The 22,152-nt window shown below is 44.4% G+C and overlaps 1 protein-coding gene and 1 pseudogene across 1 annotated transcript in view; one reads left to right on the forward strand and one right to left on the reverse strand.

Moving 5' to 3' along the window:
• Positions 1–1,566: 1,566 nt before the first annotated feature.
• Positions 1,567–22,152, forward strand: part of EVL (Enah/Vasp-like) — a 141,475-nt gene continuing 120,889 nt past the window's right edge. The window contains exon 1 of the mRNA XM_049113471.1: positions 1,567–1,794. Within this exon, the coding sequence (XP_048969428.1) occupies positions 1,790–1,794 (5 nt within the window). The 5' untranslated portion in view covers positions 1,567–1,789. The remainder of the gene's footprint in view (positions 1,795–22,152) is intronic.
• LOC112658224 (U4 spliceosomal RNA) lies at positions 6,817–6,995 on the reverse strand (annotated as a pseudogene).

Raw genomic sequence — 22,152 nt, forward strand, 5'->3', positions numbered from 1 at the left:
AAATAAGGCAAGAAGGAGCCTAAACTCTCTCCACCTGCTAACAGGACTATGGGGGATCGATGTGATCTTTTCGGTTTGAAGACTCCAGCCCAAACAAATAGGGAGAAAGTGAAAATGTGACAACCAGTCACTAAGGAACTCATGACAAGTGGATGGTGAGGGAGAGGCAGGGGGTAGGGAGGGGAAGAAGCACCTGGAGACCCACCCTGCCACCAGTGAGAAGTGCGTCCAACTACAGCGGACTAGAACGATTGGAGTCAGAGAAATCCTGGCTGGAGAACTAGCTCCCCCACCTCCTATATCTTGGGCAAAATCACATACCTCACAAAGCCTCTTCATGTGGGCCAGGAGTCAAATAGCGACCCTTTCCCGCCCTCTTGCTAAATGCCAGACTTCTCCAGACGCTTGATAGGCTCTTTTTTGGACCCAATCTTTAAGAAGGTAGCTATAGCTTCAGTGTTACTGTGACACACAGGAGAGGGAGCATCCACTGCAAGATTGGGAAAGCATGACCATCGGGGAGTGGGACCCCGAAAGGTCTCCAGGCAGCGGTGAGGATCGCGCTACGTTCAGGAAGGACGCGAATTGGACAACATGCTTCATGCTGTGATTTTTCACAGGCTTGGTTTGGGGGCGCCGGATGGGGCTCCCATTGGGTTAGGGGAGGTCCTCCGGTCCCAGACCTGGTAAAGGGCTCGGTGGTCGGTGACGTCGAGCTCGCCCCCCTCCGCCGGATCCCGGCCGCCCGCCCCCGCGTCCGAGCACTTGGGGCGCGCCACCACTACAGCGGGAAGCCTCCGGCCGGGCCACCGACGCCCGCGCACTAAGCGCCCTGGGTGGATGCTGGGGGCGCCCCGCGCGGGGTGGGGCTCTGCGCTCCACGTGCCGACCTGGCGCCCCGCCCCCGGCCCCGCTCCGGTCGGCCTCCGTCTAAGCCCCGCCCCCCGCGGCTGGTCATTCCCGGGAAGCCCAATCCCCGCAGCGCGGCCCCTCAAGCTCCGCCCCGTCCTCGGCCCCGCCCCCGGCCCCGCCCCTCGGCCCGCCCCAATCGGCCTCCGCCTAAGCCCCGCCCCCGCGGCTCGTCCTTCCCGGGGAGCCCAATCCCCGCAGCGCGGCCCCAAGCCCCGCCCCCTCGCCCCGCCCCGCCTCCGCCTAAGCCCCGCCCCCCGAGGCGCGTCCTTCCCGGGAAGCCCAATCCCCGCAGCGCGGCCCCAAGCCCCGCCCCGCCCCTCCGGGCCGTCCTCCGCGAGAAGCCCCGCCCCTCGCAGCCCCTGGCTCAGGCTCCCGGAGGCGCGGGCGGTGGGGCCCCGCGCCTTTTGTGTCGGGCTCGGGCCGCGGCGCGCGCTCTCCCCGCGGCGGCCGGGGGCGGCGGGCAGCACGCGCACCCCCTCGGCGGGCGGAGGGGCCCCGTCGGTCCCGGCTCGCGGCGGAGCTCGCCCGCGCGCCCCCGCCCGCCCCCTCGGCGGTCCCCGCGCCCGCCCGGGCCGGCGCCCCGCGTCTCGGCGCGTGCACCCCTCCGCCCCCGCCCCTCCGCCCCCGGCGGCGCGCACACGCCGGCCCGGGCACGCGCCCGCCAAGATGGCAGGGGCCGGGGCCCAGCTGTCAGGCGCCGCCGCCGCAGCCCGTCCCCGCAGCTAGCGGCCCGGACGCCCGCCCGAGAAGATGCGCCCCCGCTGCCCCCCGCAGCCCAGCGAGACGCGGAGCCGCCGCGCCCGGGGCCGGCTCCCCCGCTAACGCCCCGCGCCCCGCGCCGCGCCCCCGGCCCCGCGCGCCCGCCCCGGCAGCGACAATGAGGTGAGTCGGGCGGGCGGCGCGGGGGCGGCGGCGGGGGGGCCTCGGGGCGGTGTGGGGGCGTCGAGGACGGCGGGCGGGGCGGGGGGGGCGGCGAGGGGGGCACCTGCGGGGCGGGGCGGGGCGGGCACCTGCGCGGCGGGGGGGCACCTGAGCGGCGGGACGGGCACCTGCGGGACGCGGGGGGACACCTGCGGAGCTGGGGGGGGACCTGGGGGCGCGGGGGCGGGGCACCTGCGGGGCGGCGAGGGGGGCACCTGCGCGGCGGGACGGGCACCTGCGGGGCTCGGGGGGGGGGCACCTGCGGGGCGCGGGGGCGGGGCACCTGCGGGGCGGCGAGGGGGGGCACCTGCGGGGCGGGACGGGCCCCTGCGGGGCTCGGGGGGGCCACCTGCGGGGCGCGGGGGCGGGGCACCTGCGGGGCGGCGAGGGGGGCACCTGCGCGGCGGGACGGGCACCTGCGGGGCTCGGGGGGGGGCACCTGCGGGGCGCGGAGGGCGGGGCACCTGCGGGGCTCGGGGGGGGGCACCTGCGGGGGGGGGAGCACCTGCGGGGCGGCGAGGGGGGCACCTGCGCGGCGGGACGGGCACCTGCGGGGCGGGGGGAAGACCTGCGAGGCCGTGGGCGGGGGCACCTGCGAGGCGAGGGGGGCGTCCAGGCCGGCGGGCAGGTGTGGCGGCTCCGGGCCGCGGCCCCTCGGCCTCCCTCCCCCACCCCTGACGGCGCTGCGAGCCGGGCTCCCGCTGCCCCGGGAGCAGATTTCCCTGGCCCGCTCCCCTCCCGCCCCCCTCGCTTGGCCTCAGGCGCTCCGGGGAAGTGCAGGACCCCCCCACCCCCCCACCCCAGCCGGGGCTCTGCGGGCGCCCCCGAGCCGGCATTCCTCCTCCAGAGGTAACCCGACCCTGCCTTGTGGGATCAGCACCTCCTTGCCTTTTTTCCTGTGTGATTTTACCTTCTGAACGCCCATCCCAGCCCATCCCATCGCACCTACGGTGTCTGTGGTTTCATCTTGCTTGTTTTCCCAACTTTATAGGAACGAAGCGATGCGATAAGTGTTCTTTTGTGTCTGGCTTCGCTCAGGTTGTTTTTGAGATTCATCCATTTTCTTATTGATCTGCAGTATGCCACTGTATGGGTGCATCACAGTATTTCCGTCACACTGTTTTGGTGGACGTTTGGATTGTGCCTTTTGGCCCTGCTGAATACACTTCAGTGCCTCCCCGTGCACTCCTGTCTGTGGAGTATATACCCAGCGGTGGAATTTCGGGGTCAAAAGATAGGCATATCTTCAAATTTAACAGAAAATACCAAGTTTCCAAAGTGTGTGACCGATTTACACTCCTTCCAGCAAGCGTGAGAGAGTTCTTGTGCTCTGCGTCCTTGCAAGCACTAGATATTGTCGGCCTTAAATTTTAGCCATCCTGGAAAGTGTGGAGTGGTATCTCCTTGTGGTTTTAAAATTGTAGTTTCTTGGGGCACTTGGGTGGCTCAGTGGTTGAGCATCTGATTTTGGCTCAGGTTGTGATCCCAGGGCCCTGGGATAGAGTCCCCATATCCAGCTCCCCGTGGGGAGCCTGCTTCTCCCTCTGCTCATATCTCTGCCTCTCTTTGTCTCTCATGAATAAATAAATAAAATCTTTTTTGAAAATTGTAGTTTCAAGGCAGCCCGGGTGGCTCAGCGGTTTAGTGCCGCCTTCAGCCCAGGGCGTGATCCTGGAGACCCAGGATGTAGTCCCACGTCAGGCTCCCTGCATGGAGTCTGCTTCTCCCTCTGCCTGTGTCTCTGCCTCCCTCTCTCTCTCTCTCTCTCTGTCTCATGAATAAATAAAATCTTTAAAAAAAAAAAAAAAAAAACAATTGTAGTTTCTCACGACTGATGAGGTCATGTTTACTTGGTAGCCTCTTTTATGAAGTGCCTGTTCAGATGTTTTGCCCAGTTGTTTTTTGGAGGGGGGTATTACATGTCTTTTCTCCCCTAATTTGTAGTTCTGTTCCAAAATCAGGAAGATCGATTCTTAAAACACCTTGCAGAAATCTTGCTATTTTGTGTTCAAATTAAGATCTGCAGTCCACTTCGAATTTGATTTGTGTAACTGTGTATGTGTGTGTAATTTTTCATTGATTTTGTGTGTGTGTGTGTGTGGAAAAGGGGGTTACATTTCATTTTTACCAGCATCATTTATTTTAGCACTGATCAAAAAGGTCACCCCCCCTTCCCCCCCCTCCCCCCGTAGCTCTTCAGTGCTGCCTTTGTCACTTTCCAGACTTCCATCTAGGACCATTTCTTTCCACCTGATGTATTCCTTTAGTGCAGGTCTGGGATTCTTACAGTGTTTGCAAATGTCATTATTTACATCACATTAAAAAAAATAGCTTAATTGAGATACAATTCACACAGCATAAAATTTGCTCATTTAAAGTACACAGTTCAGGGGTGCCTGGGTGGCTCTGCTGTTTGAGCGTCTGCCTTCAGCTTAGGTCATCATCCCAGCCTCCTTGGACAGAGCGCCACATCAGGCTTCCTGCTCAGTGGAGGGTCTGTTTCTCCTTCTCCCTCTGCCTGTGGCTCTCCCTGCTTGTGCCTGCTCTCTCTTTTTCAAGTAAATAAATAAAATCTTAAAAAAAAAAAAAAAGGGTATACAGGTCAGTTGCTTTTAAGTATCTTTAGAGTTCTGCAATGATTACCACGATCTGATTTTAGAACGTTTTCCTCCATTGTGAAGGTCCTTTTAGGTACTTACAGAATTCTTGGTTTGCCGTTGTTTTCCTTAAGCATTTCAAAGATACTTCATTATCTCTGACTTGGATTGTTTCTATTGAGAAGCCACTAAATCTGTCAATTCTCTTCAAAGTAGTCTTTTTCTCTGGATGCTTTTAAAATGTTTCTTTGTCTTTGGTTTTCAACTTTTCTGTGCTGTCCCTGATATTATTTTTTTTTTTACTTATAATTGGGGTGCTTAGGGCTTCTTGAGTCTGTATCCTGACATCTTCCCTTAGTTTTAGAAGTCACCAGCCATTAGTACTTCAAATATTGCTTCCGTCTCACCTTTTTTTCTGGGTCTGCAATTGCACATGTTAGATCATTCACTGGATTTTCTGTCTCAACCTTTTTTCTCTGTTTTCTATTTGTCTCTGTCCTTCATCCTGCATATCTCCTCACTTACTTTTTTTTTTTTTGGTCTGCTATAAATGATCTCTTAAACAATTAAGGGTGAGTTTCTTGGTTTGGGTTTATTTATTTATTTATTTATTTATTTTAGCATCCCACATGTGGCTCAGACTCACAACCCCAAGATCAAGAGTCACATGCTTTACCCCCTGAGCCAGCTAGGCACCCCTCAGTTGAATTTTTCATTTCAGTTATATATCTTTTAATTCTTTAATTTCCATTGGGTTTTCTTTTTATCTGTTTACCATTATCTGCCAAAATTATCAACCTTGTCTTTTATCTTCTTGAATATGGTATACATAATTATTTTAAAATTTGTCCAATTATGGCACTATTTGTGAGTCCTGTCCAAAGTCTGTTTTCTCTTGGTTTTCTTTCGTTTAGTCTTATCTCCTTATATACCTAGTTTTTGGTTGTTGTTTTTTTTTTTAATTTTGTGCTGGACATGGAATTTGCATAATTGTTAGTAGAAATCATTTGAGAACTAAGAGGATGTTTTCCTCTGCCAAAGATAATTCAGGTTTGCTTTTGTCAGGCGAAAGTGACACTTGGGACCTGGAGTCACTTCAATGTACTCTCAGGGGATCAAGCCATTTCTAAACTGAGATGCAGTCCCTGTGAGGCCTCGCATGTTTGGTTCACCTTTACTCCGTAAACCAACACCAAACTTTTAGCATTCCCTGCAGAATTGGCAAACATCCCCAGGGAAAAGTAGCTCTGACTACTGGGCTCACTTTCCCGAGTTTCTTATGTGTCTTCCTCCCCCAGGCCTCCAAGTAGATATTTATTATCTTTTTTCCCTGCTTTTCTGGTTCTCTTTAGCTGGAGATTGTTCTGATTTACTTAGTCAATGATTACTGGCAGTAAAACCCCCTCATGCCTGCACATTAGGGCAGTTTGAGTCAGTATCTGATTCTGCAGGAGATTTAAGCTAGCAGGCTACAGAGGTTATGAAGAATAATAACAGCTATTTTCTTGTGTTATGTCAACTATGTTAGATTATCTGTGAAATGCTCCTAGAATCAAGGTAATCTTAAAATTATCTTGGGTGATAAGGGTGGTATCTGGGTGGTGCAGTTGGTTAAAGCATCTGCCTTTGGCTCTGGTCGTGATCCCAGGGCCCTGGAATTGAGCCCTGAGTCAAGCTCCTTCTCAATGGGTAGCCTGCTTCTCCCTCTCCCTCTGCTACTCCCCCTGCTTGTACTCTCTCTGTTAAATAGATAAATAAAGTCTTTAAAAAATAATAATAAATCTTTATTCCCCCTTAATATATAATTAGTTGAAAAAAATGGCAGTTTAGTGTAGGTCATTCCTATGATGCAAAGGATTTTGGAAGCAGATACTCTCTTTTTTCCATATTTCTTTCTTTCTCTTGTTTTGATTTCCTTATTTGATAAAAATCACCCTTTATCTGGTCCTCTTAAATAGAACATTTAACCTTTTGATCAACAATAGCATAGGGCAGCCCGGTTGGCTCAGTGGTTTAGCGCCGCCTTCAGCCCAGGGCCTGATCCTGGAAACCTGGGATGGAGTCCCACGTCAGGCTCCCTGCATGGAGCCTGCTTCTCCCTCTGCCTGTGTTTGTGCCTCTCTCTCTCTGTGTCTCTCATGAATAAATAAATAAAACCTTAAAAAAAAAAAAAAAAAAAAAACAGCCACCAATGGAAGCCATTAAAATGCCACTACCAAGACTTGGGGAAAAAAAAAAAAACAATAGCATAATAGCATTCTCATATCCTATTCTTTGGGATCAGATAAAATGGCGTGACTGTAGAAATGAAGGTTTGTAAATGGCTTTTCCAAAATGAGCCATTCAGTCATTCTTTTTCTTTGTTTTTACAGAGATTTTTAAAAAAATGTTAACAGTTTACAATAGTTCTTTGTCACACTGTCTATAGTTAAACACCAATGCATGTATATTGACATGTACCTCAAGTACTTGGCTTTCACAGAAGGACCTAAATGAGTTTTCAGTTAGCAATAATCGTGCCTTGGATAAACCTCATTGGCTACGATACTGCCACTGCACAAAGCTGGGACCTAAATGAGTTAGGGAGTCATTATCTCTGTCGTCAACTCATTTGATTGGGATATTTATAAGCAACTTGCTTCATCCATGAAAAATACTTTGTTTTCTGTTCAATTGTGAGTTTTTTCAATTAAGATAACACATTATTTTTCTTGCTAGATAATCTCATGGGAGTATAGAAATGTGACCTGTTCAGAAAGGTCTGCAAGGTACCTTCCAAACTATCCCTTTTAAAGAGTGTCTAAGAAAGGCATAGGGCTCAAGATAAATTCCCATGAATAAACTGAACATTTGAGGCACATATTTTTCACAGATTTTAGGAAAAAGTCCTGTTGAATCAAACTCCTCAGATAATTAAGGTTGTATTCTGAGTTTTTTATTTTATAAACTATTGCCTGAATTCTTCCATTTTCCTAACAGACCTTAAGTATTTTCATGTCTTCATTCAAAAATCAATTTTTGAGGGCATACTGTTGCCTGATTCTGGATTAGGTGAGTAAGGGGTTGAAAAGAAGCAGACCTCCTCTCCCAAATAGACCCCATCCCTAAATGATTTACAGACATTTACTAGATCCCTTTCTTCATCCTTTGTAACTTAAAAACACCCCCCAATACATAGTATACAGTATATTTCTGTTTATATGCTTTAGTCGTTTATCCATTGGGAACATTCTCTTCTCTGAACATTTTTTTTTTTTTAAGATTTATTTATTTATTCATGGTAGACACATAGAGAGAGAGGCAGACACAGGCAGAGGGAGAAGCAGGCTCCATGCAGGGAGCCCGACGTGGGACTCGATCCTGTCCTGGGACTCCAGGATCGCGCCCTGGGCCAAAGGCAGGCGCCAAACTGCTGAGCCACCCAGGGATCCCTCTGAACATTTTTTCTATCTGCCTTTTATCTTTTAAAGATTGAATTTATGGAAGGTTAAGGTTTTTATGTCATTAAGTCTTTTTCTTTGTAGTTTTTCCATCATTTCTTACGTTTAAGATAGCATTCTTCCAGAAGTTTGATAAGTATTGTTGTTTTTCTGTTTTATATATAAAATGTAAAAAAGCCATCCTTCAATTTGTCTAGAATACGAGAGGAAAGTCAAATTACACTTCAAAATTGCTGATCAGATACTTGACTGTAACAATAATAGATACATGGCAGGGATATCAGGAATGTTTTCTTAGATGACAGTACAGACATCCAGATCCCAAATTGTCTTCAAGAGTGCATGGTTACAGCCAGTAACATCTGAATGAGGATCACCCCCCAGTCCTCAGAATGTTTACCTGCCCCCAACAAGGCCAACCTTGTCTGTGAAGGTGTGGCCAGTCGAGCATCCTGCAGGTCTGGTTTTGTGCCAAGGAACTACTTCATCTGGGCCAAGGGCAGTTTATCAATCTTGGAGTTATACAAAATGCAGTGTGATTATAGGGCGTAGTATAAGATACACAGGCAGAAACACAATCCCTATTTATCACCGTGAACCTGCACTAGCTAACACATGTGAATCCAAGTACATTTCTGAATCTAGTACTGCAGAATGGGGGCAGAAGAGCATTTCTCCAAGTCATGGATGGAGTCATTGGAAGTCATATTAGGGAGACCAGCCATAGAGTTGTTGAGTTTCTGTGTGTGTATCTTCCTAGGGTCTCTTTCGTTCTTCTTTCTGCCTGTTTTTAGGCTAGTGCCACTGCCTTGTTGACCTTGTAGACAATGATTTGTTTTGTTTTTTTTAATTCTGAGTTTACTTTTTTAAAAAAGAATCTTTTTATTTTAGAGAAAGTGTGTGTGAGCAGAGGGGAGGAACAGAGGGAGAGGGACAAGCAGACTCTGTGCTGAGTGTGGAGCCCAACATGGGGCTCTGTCTCAGGACTTTGAGATCATGACCTGAGTTGAAATCAAGAGTTGGACACTCAACTGAGCCACCCAGGCGTCCTGAGTTTTACTTTTAATGAAAGTTTTAATGTCAATAATTTGTCAAAGAATACAGAGCAGTTTAGAAACCTATTTCAGAGTGTTTGACAAAATATTCATTCAACCCAGCAGTATTCCAGTGTTCTTTGTATGTGGCATATATGGAAATGGTTCTAGCAGCTAATGATAGAGATTTCCCAAGCTGGTGAAAAGAAGTCACCATGAATCATAACGGCATTTATTTTATTTTAAATTTTTGTTTAAATTCCATTTAACATACAGTGTAATACTAGTTTTAGGTGTACAGTTTATTGATTCAGTACTTCCACACATCCTCTGGTGCTCACAACAAGTGCACTCCTTAATTCCCATCACCTGTTTTATCCATCCTCCCCCTCCCCCACCTCCCCTCTGGTAACCACCAGTTTGTTCTCTATACTTAAGAATCTGTTTCTTGGGCGGCCCAGGTGGCTCAGCGGTTTAGCGCCACCTTCAGCCCAGGGCCTGATCCTGGAGACCCAGGATCGAGTCCCATGTAGGGCTCCCTGTGTGGAGCCTGCTTGTGTTTCGGTGCCCCTCTCTCTCTCTCTCTCTCTCTCTCTCTCTCTGTGTGTGTGTGTGAGTCTCATGAATAAATAAATACATTTTTTTAAAAAATTCTTTAAAAAAAAAAGAAAGAGACTGTTTCTTGGTTTGCCCGCCTCTCTTTTTCCCTTTGCTAATTTGTTTTGTTCCTTAAATCCTGTGAGTGAAATCATGTGTTTCTCTGTCTCTCACTGACTTACTTCACTTAGCATAATAGTCTCTATCCATGTCATTGCAAATGCCAGGATTTCATTCTTTTTTATGGCTGAGTAATATTTCATTATATGTGTATGTGTATGTATATATATCTTCTCTATCCATTCACCAGTCAATTGACATTTGGGCTCTTTCCATAATTTGGTTATTGTAGATAATACTGGTATAAACCTGGGGGTTCCTGTATCCCTTTGAATTAGTATTTTTGTATTCTCTGTGTAAGTACCTAGTAGAGCAATTGCTGGATCATGGGGTAGTTCTCTTTTTAACTTTTTAAAGTTATACTGTTTTCCAGGGTGGCTCCACCAGTTGCGGTCACGCCTACAGTGCATGAGAATTCCCCTTTCTCTATATTCTTGCCAATACGTGTTTCTTGTGTTATTGATTTTAGCCATTCTAACAGGTGTGAGGTGATATTTCATCATGGTTTTGATTTGCATTTCCTTGTTGAGTGATGTTGAGCTTCTTTTCATGTGTCTGTTGGCCATCTGTATGTTTTCTTTAGAAAGATTCCATTCATGTCTTCTTCCCATTTGTTAATTGGATTATTTGTGGGGTTTTTTTTTTTAGTTGTCTAAGTTATCTTAATGTATTTTGAATGCTAATCCTTTATCAGATATGTCATTTGCAAATATCTTCTCCCATTCCACAGGTTCCCTTTAATTTTGTTGTTTCCTTCACCAAGTAGAAGCTTTTTATTTTGATGAAGTCCCCATAGTTCATTTTTGCTTTTGTTGCCCTCGTATCTGCAGATGTGTCTAGAAAGAAGTTGCTACAGCTGATGTCAAAGAGGTTGCTACCTCTGTTCTTTAAAATTTTAATGGTTTCATGCCTCACATTTAGGTCTTTAATCCATTTTGAAATTTTTAAAAATATTTTATTTATTTATTCATGAGAGAAAGAGAGAGGTAGAGACACAGGCAGAGGGAGAAGCCGACCCCATGCAGGGAGCCCAACGTGGGACTCGATCCCGGGTCTCCAGGATCACGCCCTGGGCCGAAGGCAGGCGCTGAACCGCTGAGCCACCCAGGGATCCCTTGGATTTATTTTTTAAAAAATATTTATTTATTGGGGGGGCACTTGATGGGATGAGCACTGGATGTTATGCTATATGTTGGCAAATTGTGAACTCCAATAAAAAATAAATAAATAAAATGGCAAATTAAAAAATATATATATTTATTTATTTATTGGGTAGCCTGGGTGGCTCAGTGGTTTAGTGCCGCCTTGGGTCCAGGGTGTGATCCTGGAGACCCAGGATCGAGTCCCACGTCCGGCTCCCCACATGGAGCCTGCTCCTTCCTCTGCCTGTGTCTCTGCCTCTCGCTCTCTCTCTGTGTCTTTCATGAATAAATCAAATCTTTAAAAAAAATTTATTTATTTATTTGAGAGAGAGAACATATGCACACATGAGGGCAGGGGAAGGAGTGGGGGGAGAGGAAGAGAGAGTCTTAAGCAGACTCCATGCTGGGCATGGAGCCTGTCTGGGGGCTCAGTCTCACAACCCTGAGATCATGACCTGAAACCGAATCAGACTATTAACCAGCTGAGCCACCCGGGTGCTCTCCATTTTGAATGTATTTTTGTGTATAGTGTAAGAAAGTAGTCTGAGTTTATTCTTCTGCATGTTGCTCTCTAGTTTTCCCCAAACCATTTGTTAAAGAGACTTTTTGCCTCGGATCTTCATTCCTGCCTTGTTAAAGATTAATTGGCTATATAGTTGTGGGTTGATGATTTTTAATATGAGCAAAATCATCCTTTTGTTAAAATGCTGTCATTTTGAATTTTGCTAATTTAGTAGATTTGTTTGTATCTTGTTTTATAAACATAATAAATTTAACCTTGGTTTTGTAATTGTACATAAAGAAACTGCATGAAAATAAATCAGTTTTTCTTTAGAGGGAATCTATATACTACCCAAGTTTGAACTTTGCAGTAGCTTGATGAGTCTGTTAAATGAATATATCATAAGTGCTATGGTGATGTGAAGAGCACCTCGAGCTGACATAAGGGTGGGAAGGGCAATGGCCCCTTCAGCGAACAACTCTTAAATTTTCTCTTTCCTAGCCCAAAGGAGAAGTCCCCATAGAAATAATTTCTAGTGGGAATTTTCTCAGTTTTTAGAAAAATTACTTTTTCCTGATTTAAATGTGGTATATATTGAAGGTAGAGAACATAGGAAGGTAGAGAAGATAGTACAAATCAGCATTGATCCTGCTGTTTAGGAGAAACTACGTGGACTGTAGTTCCTTTACATGTGTAAAGGAACATTTTCACAAAATTGATATTGTATGATGTATTTGTGTTGGACATTTTATGTTTAACATGTATATATTACCTCCTTGTTAAATATTCTTTGAAAATATTTTAAGTAGGTGAATAATATCCATGATATGGTATACTATAATTGACTTATCAGTACCCCAATTTTGGGACCATTAACTTGCTTTTAGTATTTCATCATTGTAAGTAACACAGTGGTTAATGTCTGTGCACATAATTCTTAGGGTAATCTTTATTTCCTTAAGATAAATTGGTAAAATGGTATTACTACTGGCACCAAAGGGTATAAACATTTTAAAGGCTATTGATACACATTATCAGAAAGCTAATTTTAAGCAAAGAAGAGAGAAAGAAAGAAAGAGATAAAGTTAGTAAAAGGAAGTTTAATCCTGTCTTAACTTGGAGGTTCCCCCAAAAAACAAAGGACTAGAAAAAGAAGTAAATGGTGTGGTTCCATATGCTCACCAGTTGGGGGAGCCCAGTTCCTTTTTTTTTTTTTTTTAAATGTATGTGTTTTTTTTTTTTTTTTTTTTTTTGATAGTCACATAGAGAGAGAGAGAGAGAGAGAGAGAGAGAAAGAGAGGCAGAGACACAGGCAGAGGGAGAAGCAGGCTCCATGCACCGGGAGCCCGACGTGGGATTCGATCCCGGGTCTCCAGGATCGCGCCCTGGGCCAAAGGCAGGCGCCCAAACCGCTGCACCACCCAGGGATCCCGAGCCCAGTTCCTAATTCCTCTGTAACTGCTGGCGTGAAGGTGGACTCTCTGTCTCTAAGGCTGTGTGAATCAGTTTGGAGTTAATGTCCGACTGTGAATGAACTTTCTAAAAACCTGTTGTGTTATGCCACATTTTGCCCCCTATATTCTAAGCAGCCCGGGTTTTAGAGTCAGGCCTGATTCTGCCCAGAGCCACTCCTTACCTGGCTGAGCAAATGACTTAACCTTTATGCACCTCCATTTTTCACATGTGCTGAGGATAATTCCACTTTCTGCACAGGGTTTTGTGAGGATCAGATGAGGATGCATAAGTTATTAGCCTATAGTACTTAATAAAGGTTAGTTACTTACCCCCCCCCCCCATTTGTTGTGTCTACAAGGAAGATAAACCCTGAAAAATCTGGAACAATTCTGAATTCAGATATTCTGTCCTTTATTAATCACTATATAACTTATCTACCATAACATAATTTTTTGGTTTAGAAGCCATGGTTGCTACTAATGCTTCAATTTCCTTTTTTTTTTTTTAAAGATTTTTTTTATTTATTCATGAGAGACAGAGAGACAGAGAGAGAGAGAGAGAGAGAGGCAGAGACACAGGCAGAGGGAGAAGCAGGCTCCATGCAGGGAGACTGATGCAGGACTCGATCCCAGGACTCTGGGATCACGCCCTGGGCCAAAGGCGGCACTAAACCGCTGAGCCACCCGGGCTGCCCTAATGCTTCAAAATGCTAAAAATGATTATCTATAAAAGATATAAAAGAGCTCTTGAAATAAAGATAAAAAGGAGGCAGGCTATTTTGGGGGAGAAGAGATCATTGTACCAGAACATTTACATTAAGAAATCGTTGCTGCAGTCGAGCACATTTAGCTCTAAAGTTCACGGAAGCCATAGCGGAAAGGGCAGCATGAGCTGGTGATGTGTGCCTCGTGGGCTGCAGTAACACAGACACCTTTGTGGAGCTCTAAAACGTTTTCTGAGTATCAGAGACAGTGGACCAGAGCTTGGTTTTGGAAGCCTCGTATACGTCTCCTCCAGCCCTTTCTCGCTTATGATAGATTTGACCTGGGCCCTTTCCCTAGAAGCTTTCTGCACCCATGAACATTCTCTGGCTTCTGCCCTCCTCTGGGCTCTCTTTGTGGAGCTTATTTCTAGCTCTCAGAGGATCCTAAGTAAGAAAAGGTCTGATGGACTAATTCACCACTTTACCAAAGTCTACTTCCTTGTTTCCTTCCCCTTGCTAATTTGCAAGCCTTCAGATCTTTAGTTTAAATGTCCCTTCTTCCAGGAGTCTACCCTTGACTCTTTCCCTGAGGGGGCCCTTCCCTGTTCTTGCCTATATGGCATCCCATATTTCCTCCTCCGTAACTATATTTGTAATTACTTCTATTTTTCCTCCTATACTTCGTGAAGGAGTATGCCTGTTTTGAGCTCTCTTGGATCCCTAGAGCCTGGCACTTGGTAGATGCTTCGTAAATATTGATGCTGCTACCTATACCTAAAATGGATAGTAAATCATGACATTCATTCCATCTTGGCCCAGGTCCTTCCAAGTACAACATTCCAGGCAGCCACCCCAAACTGTGGAAGCTGGCATTCAAATGAGAGCTGTTTCATTATGTGAATAATGAGTTAATGCGTTACTGGGATGACAGTGCTTTAGTCTGTTGTTTCCATACTGCTGCTGTGGGACATGATTTGTTTGTTGAGTGTGGATGGATTGTTTTTCCTGTTATTTCCTTGTAAGGACGTTATGTACTGTAACTTTTGGTGTCCTGGATGTTTCTCAAACTTTACTGTGCCTGGGAATCACTTGTGAATGTTCTTCCAAAATGCAAATCCCATTGCCAAAGGTAAAGGAATGCTTTCTTAAAATCTTTTTTTTTTCTCTTTCTATTAATATAATTTATATTTTAGAACAATTTTAGGTTTACAGAAAAATTGAGCAGATAGTACAGAGAGTTCCCATATACCCTGCACACGTATAAATTTTGTCATTTCCCCTGTTACTAACATCTTACATTTAACGGACATTTGGTTACACTTAATGAGCTAATATTGATAACATTCTTAGTAGCTAATCGATACCTCATTCAAGTTTCCTCGTTTTTACCTTGTGTCCTTTTTCTGTTCCAGGACACCATGTTACATTTCATTGTTGTATCTCCTTAAATCTTCTTGGCTTTGATAGTTTTCCAGACTTTCCTTATTTTTCATGACCTTGACTTGTTAGGTATATTGTAGGATGCCCTTCTGTTAGAAGTTGTCTCATATTTTTCTCAGGGTTAGTGTGGTGTTAAAAGTTAGGGGAGGAAGATCACAGAAATAAGGTGCCATTTCCTCACATCATATAGAGAGTACATACTAGCAAGGGGGTTTATGGCTGTTGATATTGACTTCAGGCACCTGGTTGATGTAGTGTTTATCAGATATCATCCTTGTAAAGTTAGTCTCTTAGTCCCCTTTTTAAGAAAATTATTATTCACAGCCCACACTTAAGGAGCGGGAAGTTATGCTGCTTCCTCTGATGAGTGCTTTTTAAATATTAATACTTAAGTATTTTTATATGCATTGGAAGAAAATAGTGCATCACATCCATGGTATTTTAACTGGGTTCCCTAGAGGGCTGTATCTGAAACAAAGGCCCATGTGAGAGGAGCATTCGAGAGAGTGTTCCCTCTGGGAGCAGGAATGAGGGGAGAGCAGTGCAATGGAAGAAGGAAGAGCCAGCACAGGCATTCAGTCCTGATTAGGCCATTGCTCTAAGCCACCGACTGGTGATGACTCCTTTTCACAGGACTCTTATTTGTGGGGAGAAGGGGAGAAGCATTATACCCATCAGCTATTGTCTTCATTTGACAAAGGATTGCCCCCAGGGCATTAATTGCTCTACTTGGAGGTGTTTCCCTGTGGCCCTCAGAGGGCTCCCTGCCATCCCCTGGGCAGGGACAAGGAAGCAGGTCAGAGTCTGGGCAAGACTGGTCACTTCTGTGGTGGCTAGAATTGGAACAGGTGAGGCAGTAGGAGTGGAAATGACGCAGAAGAGGTGCTTCATGCATGTGGTTTTGTGAATATTATTAAATAGAAAGGAAATAGATTTCATTGTTTTAATTTCCTAGTGCATTGCTTCTTGATATTCAGCCATTTCTGGCTGAAAGTTTCTATACTTCCAGGTTGACTTCGCCTATGTTTTTCTAGTACTTTATGGTTTCTTTTTATTGTGCCCAAACGTTTAAATCTCTGATCCATTTGCAATGACATATACGTTGAAGAGATGGACCGAGTTTTATCCTTTTTTGTCTGTTTTTTTTTCAGTTATCCCAGTACCAATTATTAAAAGTTCCATTTTTTCCCTCTGCTTTGAGATGCTGTCTTTTGTCATATTTAACTAATTTGACCTATTTCTGGATTCCCTGTTACATTCCATTGGTCTACATTTATTCATGTGCCAATACTTCACTTTTAATTAAAGAGGCTTTATAATAGGTTTTAATATTTAGTAGGGCTAGTCCTCTCTTGTTGTTCTAGTAAGTTGATTTTAAAGAAAGAGTCTTAAGTAATAACACTCATGTTAAATAGACATTGCAAAAATCATGAATGACTAGAGTTTGGGAAATAGTCCATTAGCCCAAAGGAACAAATCTCGAATGATATGATTCAGGCATCTCTATGTCCCTTTGGGAGAATTCTCCTTTATGGCATGATGCATGTGGCTTTTGAATATGAATCCAAGAGATAAGAGTAAGGCTAAGGATCACTCACAGTCAGTATGACTTTTCAGAAGAGAATTGTTAGCCCATCAAGGCAGTCCTTACCCTTAGTCATCCTCCCCCAAAATTACTTATGAAACCACAGTTTATTTTGGATTTTTGACCTGTTAAAATTACTCATTTGTAAAACCATAGAAAGTTAGAAATCTTCTAAGTCTGGTGGTTTTTAATCCTCACTGGGGTGTCAGAAACACTTGAAAAGGCCCTCTCCTGGCTTCGCCCCAGTGCCAGGGCTCTACCTCAGAAGATTCCATTAATCTGGGGCAAAGTGTTCTGTTGTTGGTTTATTGTTAAAATCTCTAGATTATTATTAAATGTGCATCCAGAATTGAGAACTACTGACCTAGTCACAAGGTCCAAAGCAAGGCTGGTTTTTCTGGCAATGCAGTTCCAACACCTAGCAATGGACCTGGAATGTAGAAAGTGCTCAGTAAATGTTTTTGAGTAATAGGTGAGTCTCTCCTTTCTTAGATGAGAAAACAGACACAGACTCCAGAAGTCACTTGCCTGGGGCTCACGAAATAGTGGGGCTAACAGGGCATTAAGCACAGGCCTCGTCTGTTTTTCGCACTCTCCTCTGTCCACATCCTCTCCTTTACTTACAGGCAGAAGTGGGCAAGAGCTGTTGCTATCTTGACTCACGTGTTGTCCAGTGACAACCCCAACCCTCGACCCTAGCTCCACCTTCTCAGTCCAGCAAAAAGCACAGCTCAGGGGTGAACCTGAGACTTTGTGGTTAAGATCATTGGACTGTGTCAGCTTGTATTTGGCATCAGCCCCCCTCGTGGGGAGGGGAGGCTGACAGGAGAAGGGGTCAGGGACACAGCCAAGTGCTGCTACTGTGTACCTGCTGCGTGCCAAGCTCAGCCTGCCAGTTTACAGCTGTCTCAGTTTTTTGATGGGAATTTCACACCCTCAGTGCCAGCCATAAAGCATGTTAGATTTTCAATTAGAATGCATGGTATTACTTTTAATTAATGCTTTATTTCAGTCAAGATGTATGGTTTTCTGTTAGTCAGCAGTAATTCCAAATCTCTGTTTTCCTACAGCCCATTCTTGATTTGGGTAGTTCCTGGGAAAGACTCAAATTTCAGAACTGGTGCAGCTTTAAACAAAGATTATGTTAAGTTTGCTGGATTTGGGCGTTCTTCTGGCAGTGGTTTTTTGGGTTGTTTGGACCAGCCCTACTAAGAACAGGAAAAGGTGGAAAGTTAAGAAAGCAAGTCAGTTTGAAGGCCTGGGAGAGCTACCAAGCTAGAAGGATTTGCAGACCTGAGGTTTGGGAGAGGGCAGAAGGCTCTGCCTGACGTTTGGCACCATTTCTCCCCTTGCAGCACTGCTGAAACCGTTGAAATTGCTATCTGAGAGATGAATAGAGCTTTAGGAGATACTGGTTTTAGAGCCTGCTAAGGAGGAAGAGCTCTTGTAAATGTGCCAGGTTTTTCCTACAGGCTCTGCCTAGGGACACCGGAGACTGGCACTCTCAGAAACTGGAGGACTGCTTTGAGGCACCCCAGTATCTGATTATCTTCAGGTGATGTGGGTTTGTTTGTACCCCTGACCTACCTGCCTGATGGAAGGGAAAGTAAATCGTCTCTAGAGGAGTCTCCGACTACCTGTGCAGTCCTCATCTGCAGTGAGTGGCACTCAGGAATGATCAGATCTTTAAGATGATAAAACTTAACCAAAAAGCAAGGGAAAACATAGACAATAGGAATAAAATTAAAAATCATTTGACTTGAAAAAAAAATCATCTGACTTGGATTTTGAAAGAACTGAGAGTAGTGTGTTTAAGGAAATAAATTGGGTTTGACCTTTCCTTGTTCATCATGGCTAGCTCAGCCGAGAGGCTGACTTAGACTCCAGCCATGGGTGTTTCTAGCCTGACTGTGGTGGGCAGGTATGTCTGCCTCTTGTCCTCAGGTATATTTGCATAGTTGTAAGCGTCTTTGTTTAATCCCATCCTGGGTAGCTTTGAGATTGGGACAAGAGAGAAATTAGAATGATGACCACAGGTTTTTAGATCTGAGAGCTAGAAGAGCCCATGAAGGTCAGTCTTTGGATCTTACTATGCTTTTTATTCTTGAGAGATGGGGACATTGTGATTGGGTTAGGCAGTGTAAACACTCGTGGATGTAGTTTTATACAATAAAGGTGGTTAAATATTTAACAAACATTATTTCAGTAAATGTGAATTCTTTAAAAATACTTGTAAATTTTAAATTAACTGTAGTAAATGTGATTCTTTTAAACTATAGACTTTTTTGTATTATAACTACATGACTACTACTTATTTGTTTTTGTATATCATATCTACTTAAATTTTTACATGTAATATATATATACTGAGTACCTACCACATGCAAGGCAGTGGGCCAGGGACAAGACTACAGACACCAGCAAGAGCAGGCCCTTAGAGAGGGAATCAAGAAGGGGAGCTGAGCATGAGATGAAAGTGCCAGAAAGGAGGTGTGAATTTTTGGTTTTATCTATTTTTATTTTTTTGCATTTGCAGTGGGCTAGGCTAGGGGATGTTATCTTCTGTTCTTGTTCATCCCTTTTGCACTTCTTTGAGCTGGTTCATTTCTTCCTGTTGGTTTTTCAGTAATTTGAAGACCAGTGGTCTTCAGAAAGTCTTGCATTATCTTAATCAAATATCCTCAGTTCTTTCAGTTTTTCATGGTTTATCTCTAATGAGTATCCCCTTTTGAGGGACCTTCCTTTCACTGAGCTCTGACATGCTGAAGCCCTATTAGCAATGTAAAAATTTAAATTTTGTAACAGGCTTGATCACAGAACAATATTGGCCTTGGCACACAAACAAAACCCTTTATACAAAATAGAAACACACCACACCTTAGAACCTCTGTGCCTATAGACCGATCAGATGCTCTCTGCTTTCTTGTACCAGCTGAGGTTTCTCGCTGAGCAACATTAGGGTACTGTTTATAAACATTTCCTTTCCTGGGAAGAGGAAAAATGCTCTCCTCAATTTATTTCACTACTCAAAATAGAACTGCAAGCAACATACTGAATCAGATTAAGAAAGAGTCCCAAATAGAAGAGCAGTACTGGAAAGTGAACCAGCTAGTCCCTTCACAAGAGCAAGAGTAATGTGCCTCAGAGTGTCCAAGTCTGGGTGATGAGGCAACAGCATAACTGGGAATCATACAGATGGGTAGTCATTCACGGAGTATTTATCGGGTGCACTGTGCTGATCCATGGGCTGTAGGTAGAAGACACAGGTTTCTAGATGGGTAGCTCAGTCCGAAGGAGAGAGAATGCAGGCATCTTAGGTTCAGCATGTCTAAAACTGACCTTATTACTGCTAAATTTATGACCAATTGGTTCTTGAAAGAAATGACAAGACAATTGAATGGGGGAGGGGGATAGCCTTTTTGATAAATGCTGGGACAAATGAATATCCACACAAAAAAAGAATGAAGTTGAACTTCTACCTCACTCCATGAACAGAAGTTAACTCAAAATAAATTATGCATTTCAGTGTAAGTTTCTTTGGGGGATGACAAAAACGTAAAAAAAAAAAATTTTTTTTTTTTTTTTTTTTAGAGAGAGCACACAAATGGGGAGAAGGGGAGAGGGGAGAGAGAGTCTTAAGCAGGAAGTAGAACTTTAAAACTCTTGTAGGAGAAAGTATGAGAGAATCTTCATGACTTGGGGTTAGGCAATGGTTTCTTAGAAATCAAAACACAAATGACTAAAAAAAATAGGTAAATTGGTTTTCATCAAAATTAAAAGCTTGTGTGTTACATGTAACCTATACTGTCAAGAAGTAGAGAAGACAGCCTGCAGCACGGGAGAAAATATTTGCAAATCATATCTCTGATAAGGGACTTAATATCTAGAATATATATAAAAAACTCTTAAGAGGGACTTAATATCTAGAATATATATAAAGAACTCTTATGACTTAATAAAAAGAAACAATCTAATTTAAAAATGGGCAAGTGATTTCAATGGATGCTTCCCCAGAGAAGATATATAAATGGCCAATAAGCACACAAAAAGGTGCTTAGCATCCTTAGACATGAGGAAATGCAAACCAGAGCCACAATGGGACACCACTTTACCACCCACTAGGACAGCTAGAATAAAAATACTAGTAATAAAGGTTGGTGAAGACATACGTGACTGTCACACACTGAGTAAGTGGCTACATGGATAAATCTACTGGAACTCTCATCCATTGCTGGGGAGAATGTAAAAGGGTACAGTGACTTTGGAAAACAGTTTGGCAAGTCTTCAAATATTAAACACATAGAGTTATCTTATGTCTCAGCATTTCCACTCCTAGGCACATACCCAAGAGAAAATAAAACACAGATTTATATAAAACTTATATGCGAATGTTCATCACAGCATTATTCATTACAGCCAAACCGTGGTGACAGCACTATGACTGCATAGACAAGGTGTGATATAGCCACACGTAGGAATATTGTTCACAGCAAAGAGGAGTGAAGTACCAGTACTGACACAATGGGGATGAACTTTAAACACATGATGCTAACTAAATGAGACCAGTCACAGAAGACTACATATTGTGGTCTTTGTAGGAAATGTCCAGAAAGGGCAAATTCATAGAGGCACAAGGTAGATTTGTAGTTGCTTGGGGTGGGTGGGGGTGGGAATGGGGAGTGGCTGCTAATAGGTACAAAGTTTCTTTGGAGGGTGGTGGAAACTTAAGTTATGGGCCGTTTTTTTTAGAGAGAGAACAGGTGAATGGGGGAAAGGACAAGAGAGAGAATCTTAAGCAGGCTCCACGCGCAAGACAGAGCCCAATGTGGTGCTCAATCTCTTGACCCTGAGATCATGACCTGAGCTGAAATCAAGAGTTAGATGCTTAACCAACTGAGCCACCCAGGCGCCCCCATTTTTTGGGGGTAATCTACCCCCAATGTGGGACTGGAACTCAAAACCCTGAGATCAAGATTCCCATGTTCCACTGATTGAGCCAGCCAGGTGCCCCCAAAATATTCTAAATTTGGATTGCAGTGATAGTCACACCAGATTGTGAATATACTAAAAAAATCATTGAATTGTATACTCTGAGTGGATGAATATCATGGAATAAAAATCTGTTTCTCGATAGATCTGTTTTTTTTTTTTTTTTAACTGAACTCACTGCTTTCCGTCCCATTCTCTGTGAGAAGGACACTGGTGATCCACAGTGGAGACCTGGAGGCTTACTGGAGTCATTTAGTTCCCTCCTATCACATCGAGGTGGCCATGTTGTCATTTTTTTCCTCCTTAAAATCTCTTTTGTCTGTTCCCTTCTGCAGAGCCACGATACTGAATTAAGTCAGGTCTTTGTCATTGTTAAAACACTCTAATTACATTCCACTTTTGTTTGTTACCTCTTAAAAAGTCTCTTCGTACTTTGTTAAATTAATAATAATCAAATCTGAGTTAATGTTCTCTTCCTACGTTTCATTAGGCTATTTCTATGTCTTTCTGGATGAAGCCATGACTCCGTATTTAAAGTCTTGCAAGAACTGGCCTCTCTCTGCCTCTTCAGATTAATTTCCTCTTGTCTCCTTATAAGGAATCTACCCTCACATATTCTTTGCATATGATACTCTTCCTGATTGCAATGTCACATTTCAAGTGATGGATGCCACATGAGGCTGGTGGCTACCGTGTTGGACAGCACAGATTGTAG

The sequence above is a fragment of the Canis lupus genome, chromosome 8, assembly GCF_003254725.2.
Source record: "Canis lupus dingo isolate Sandy chromosome 8, ASM325472v2, whole genome shotgun sequence".
Classification (NCBI taxonomy): Eukaryota; Metazoa; Chordata; class Mammalia; order Carnivora; family Canidae; genus Canis; species Canis lupus.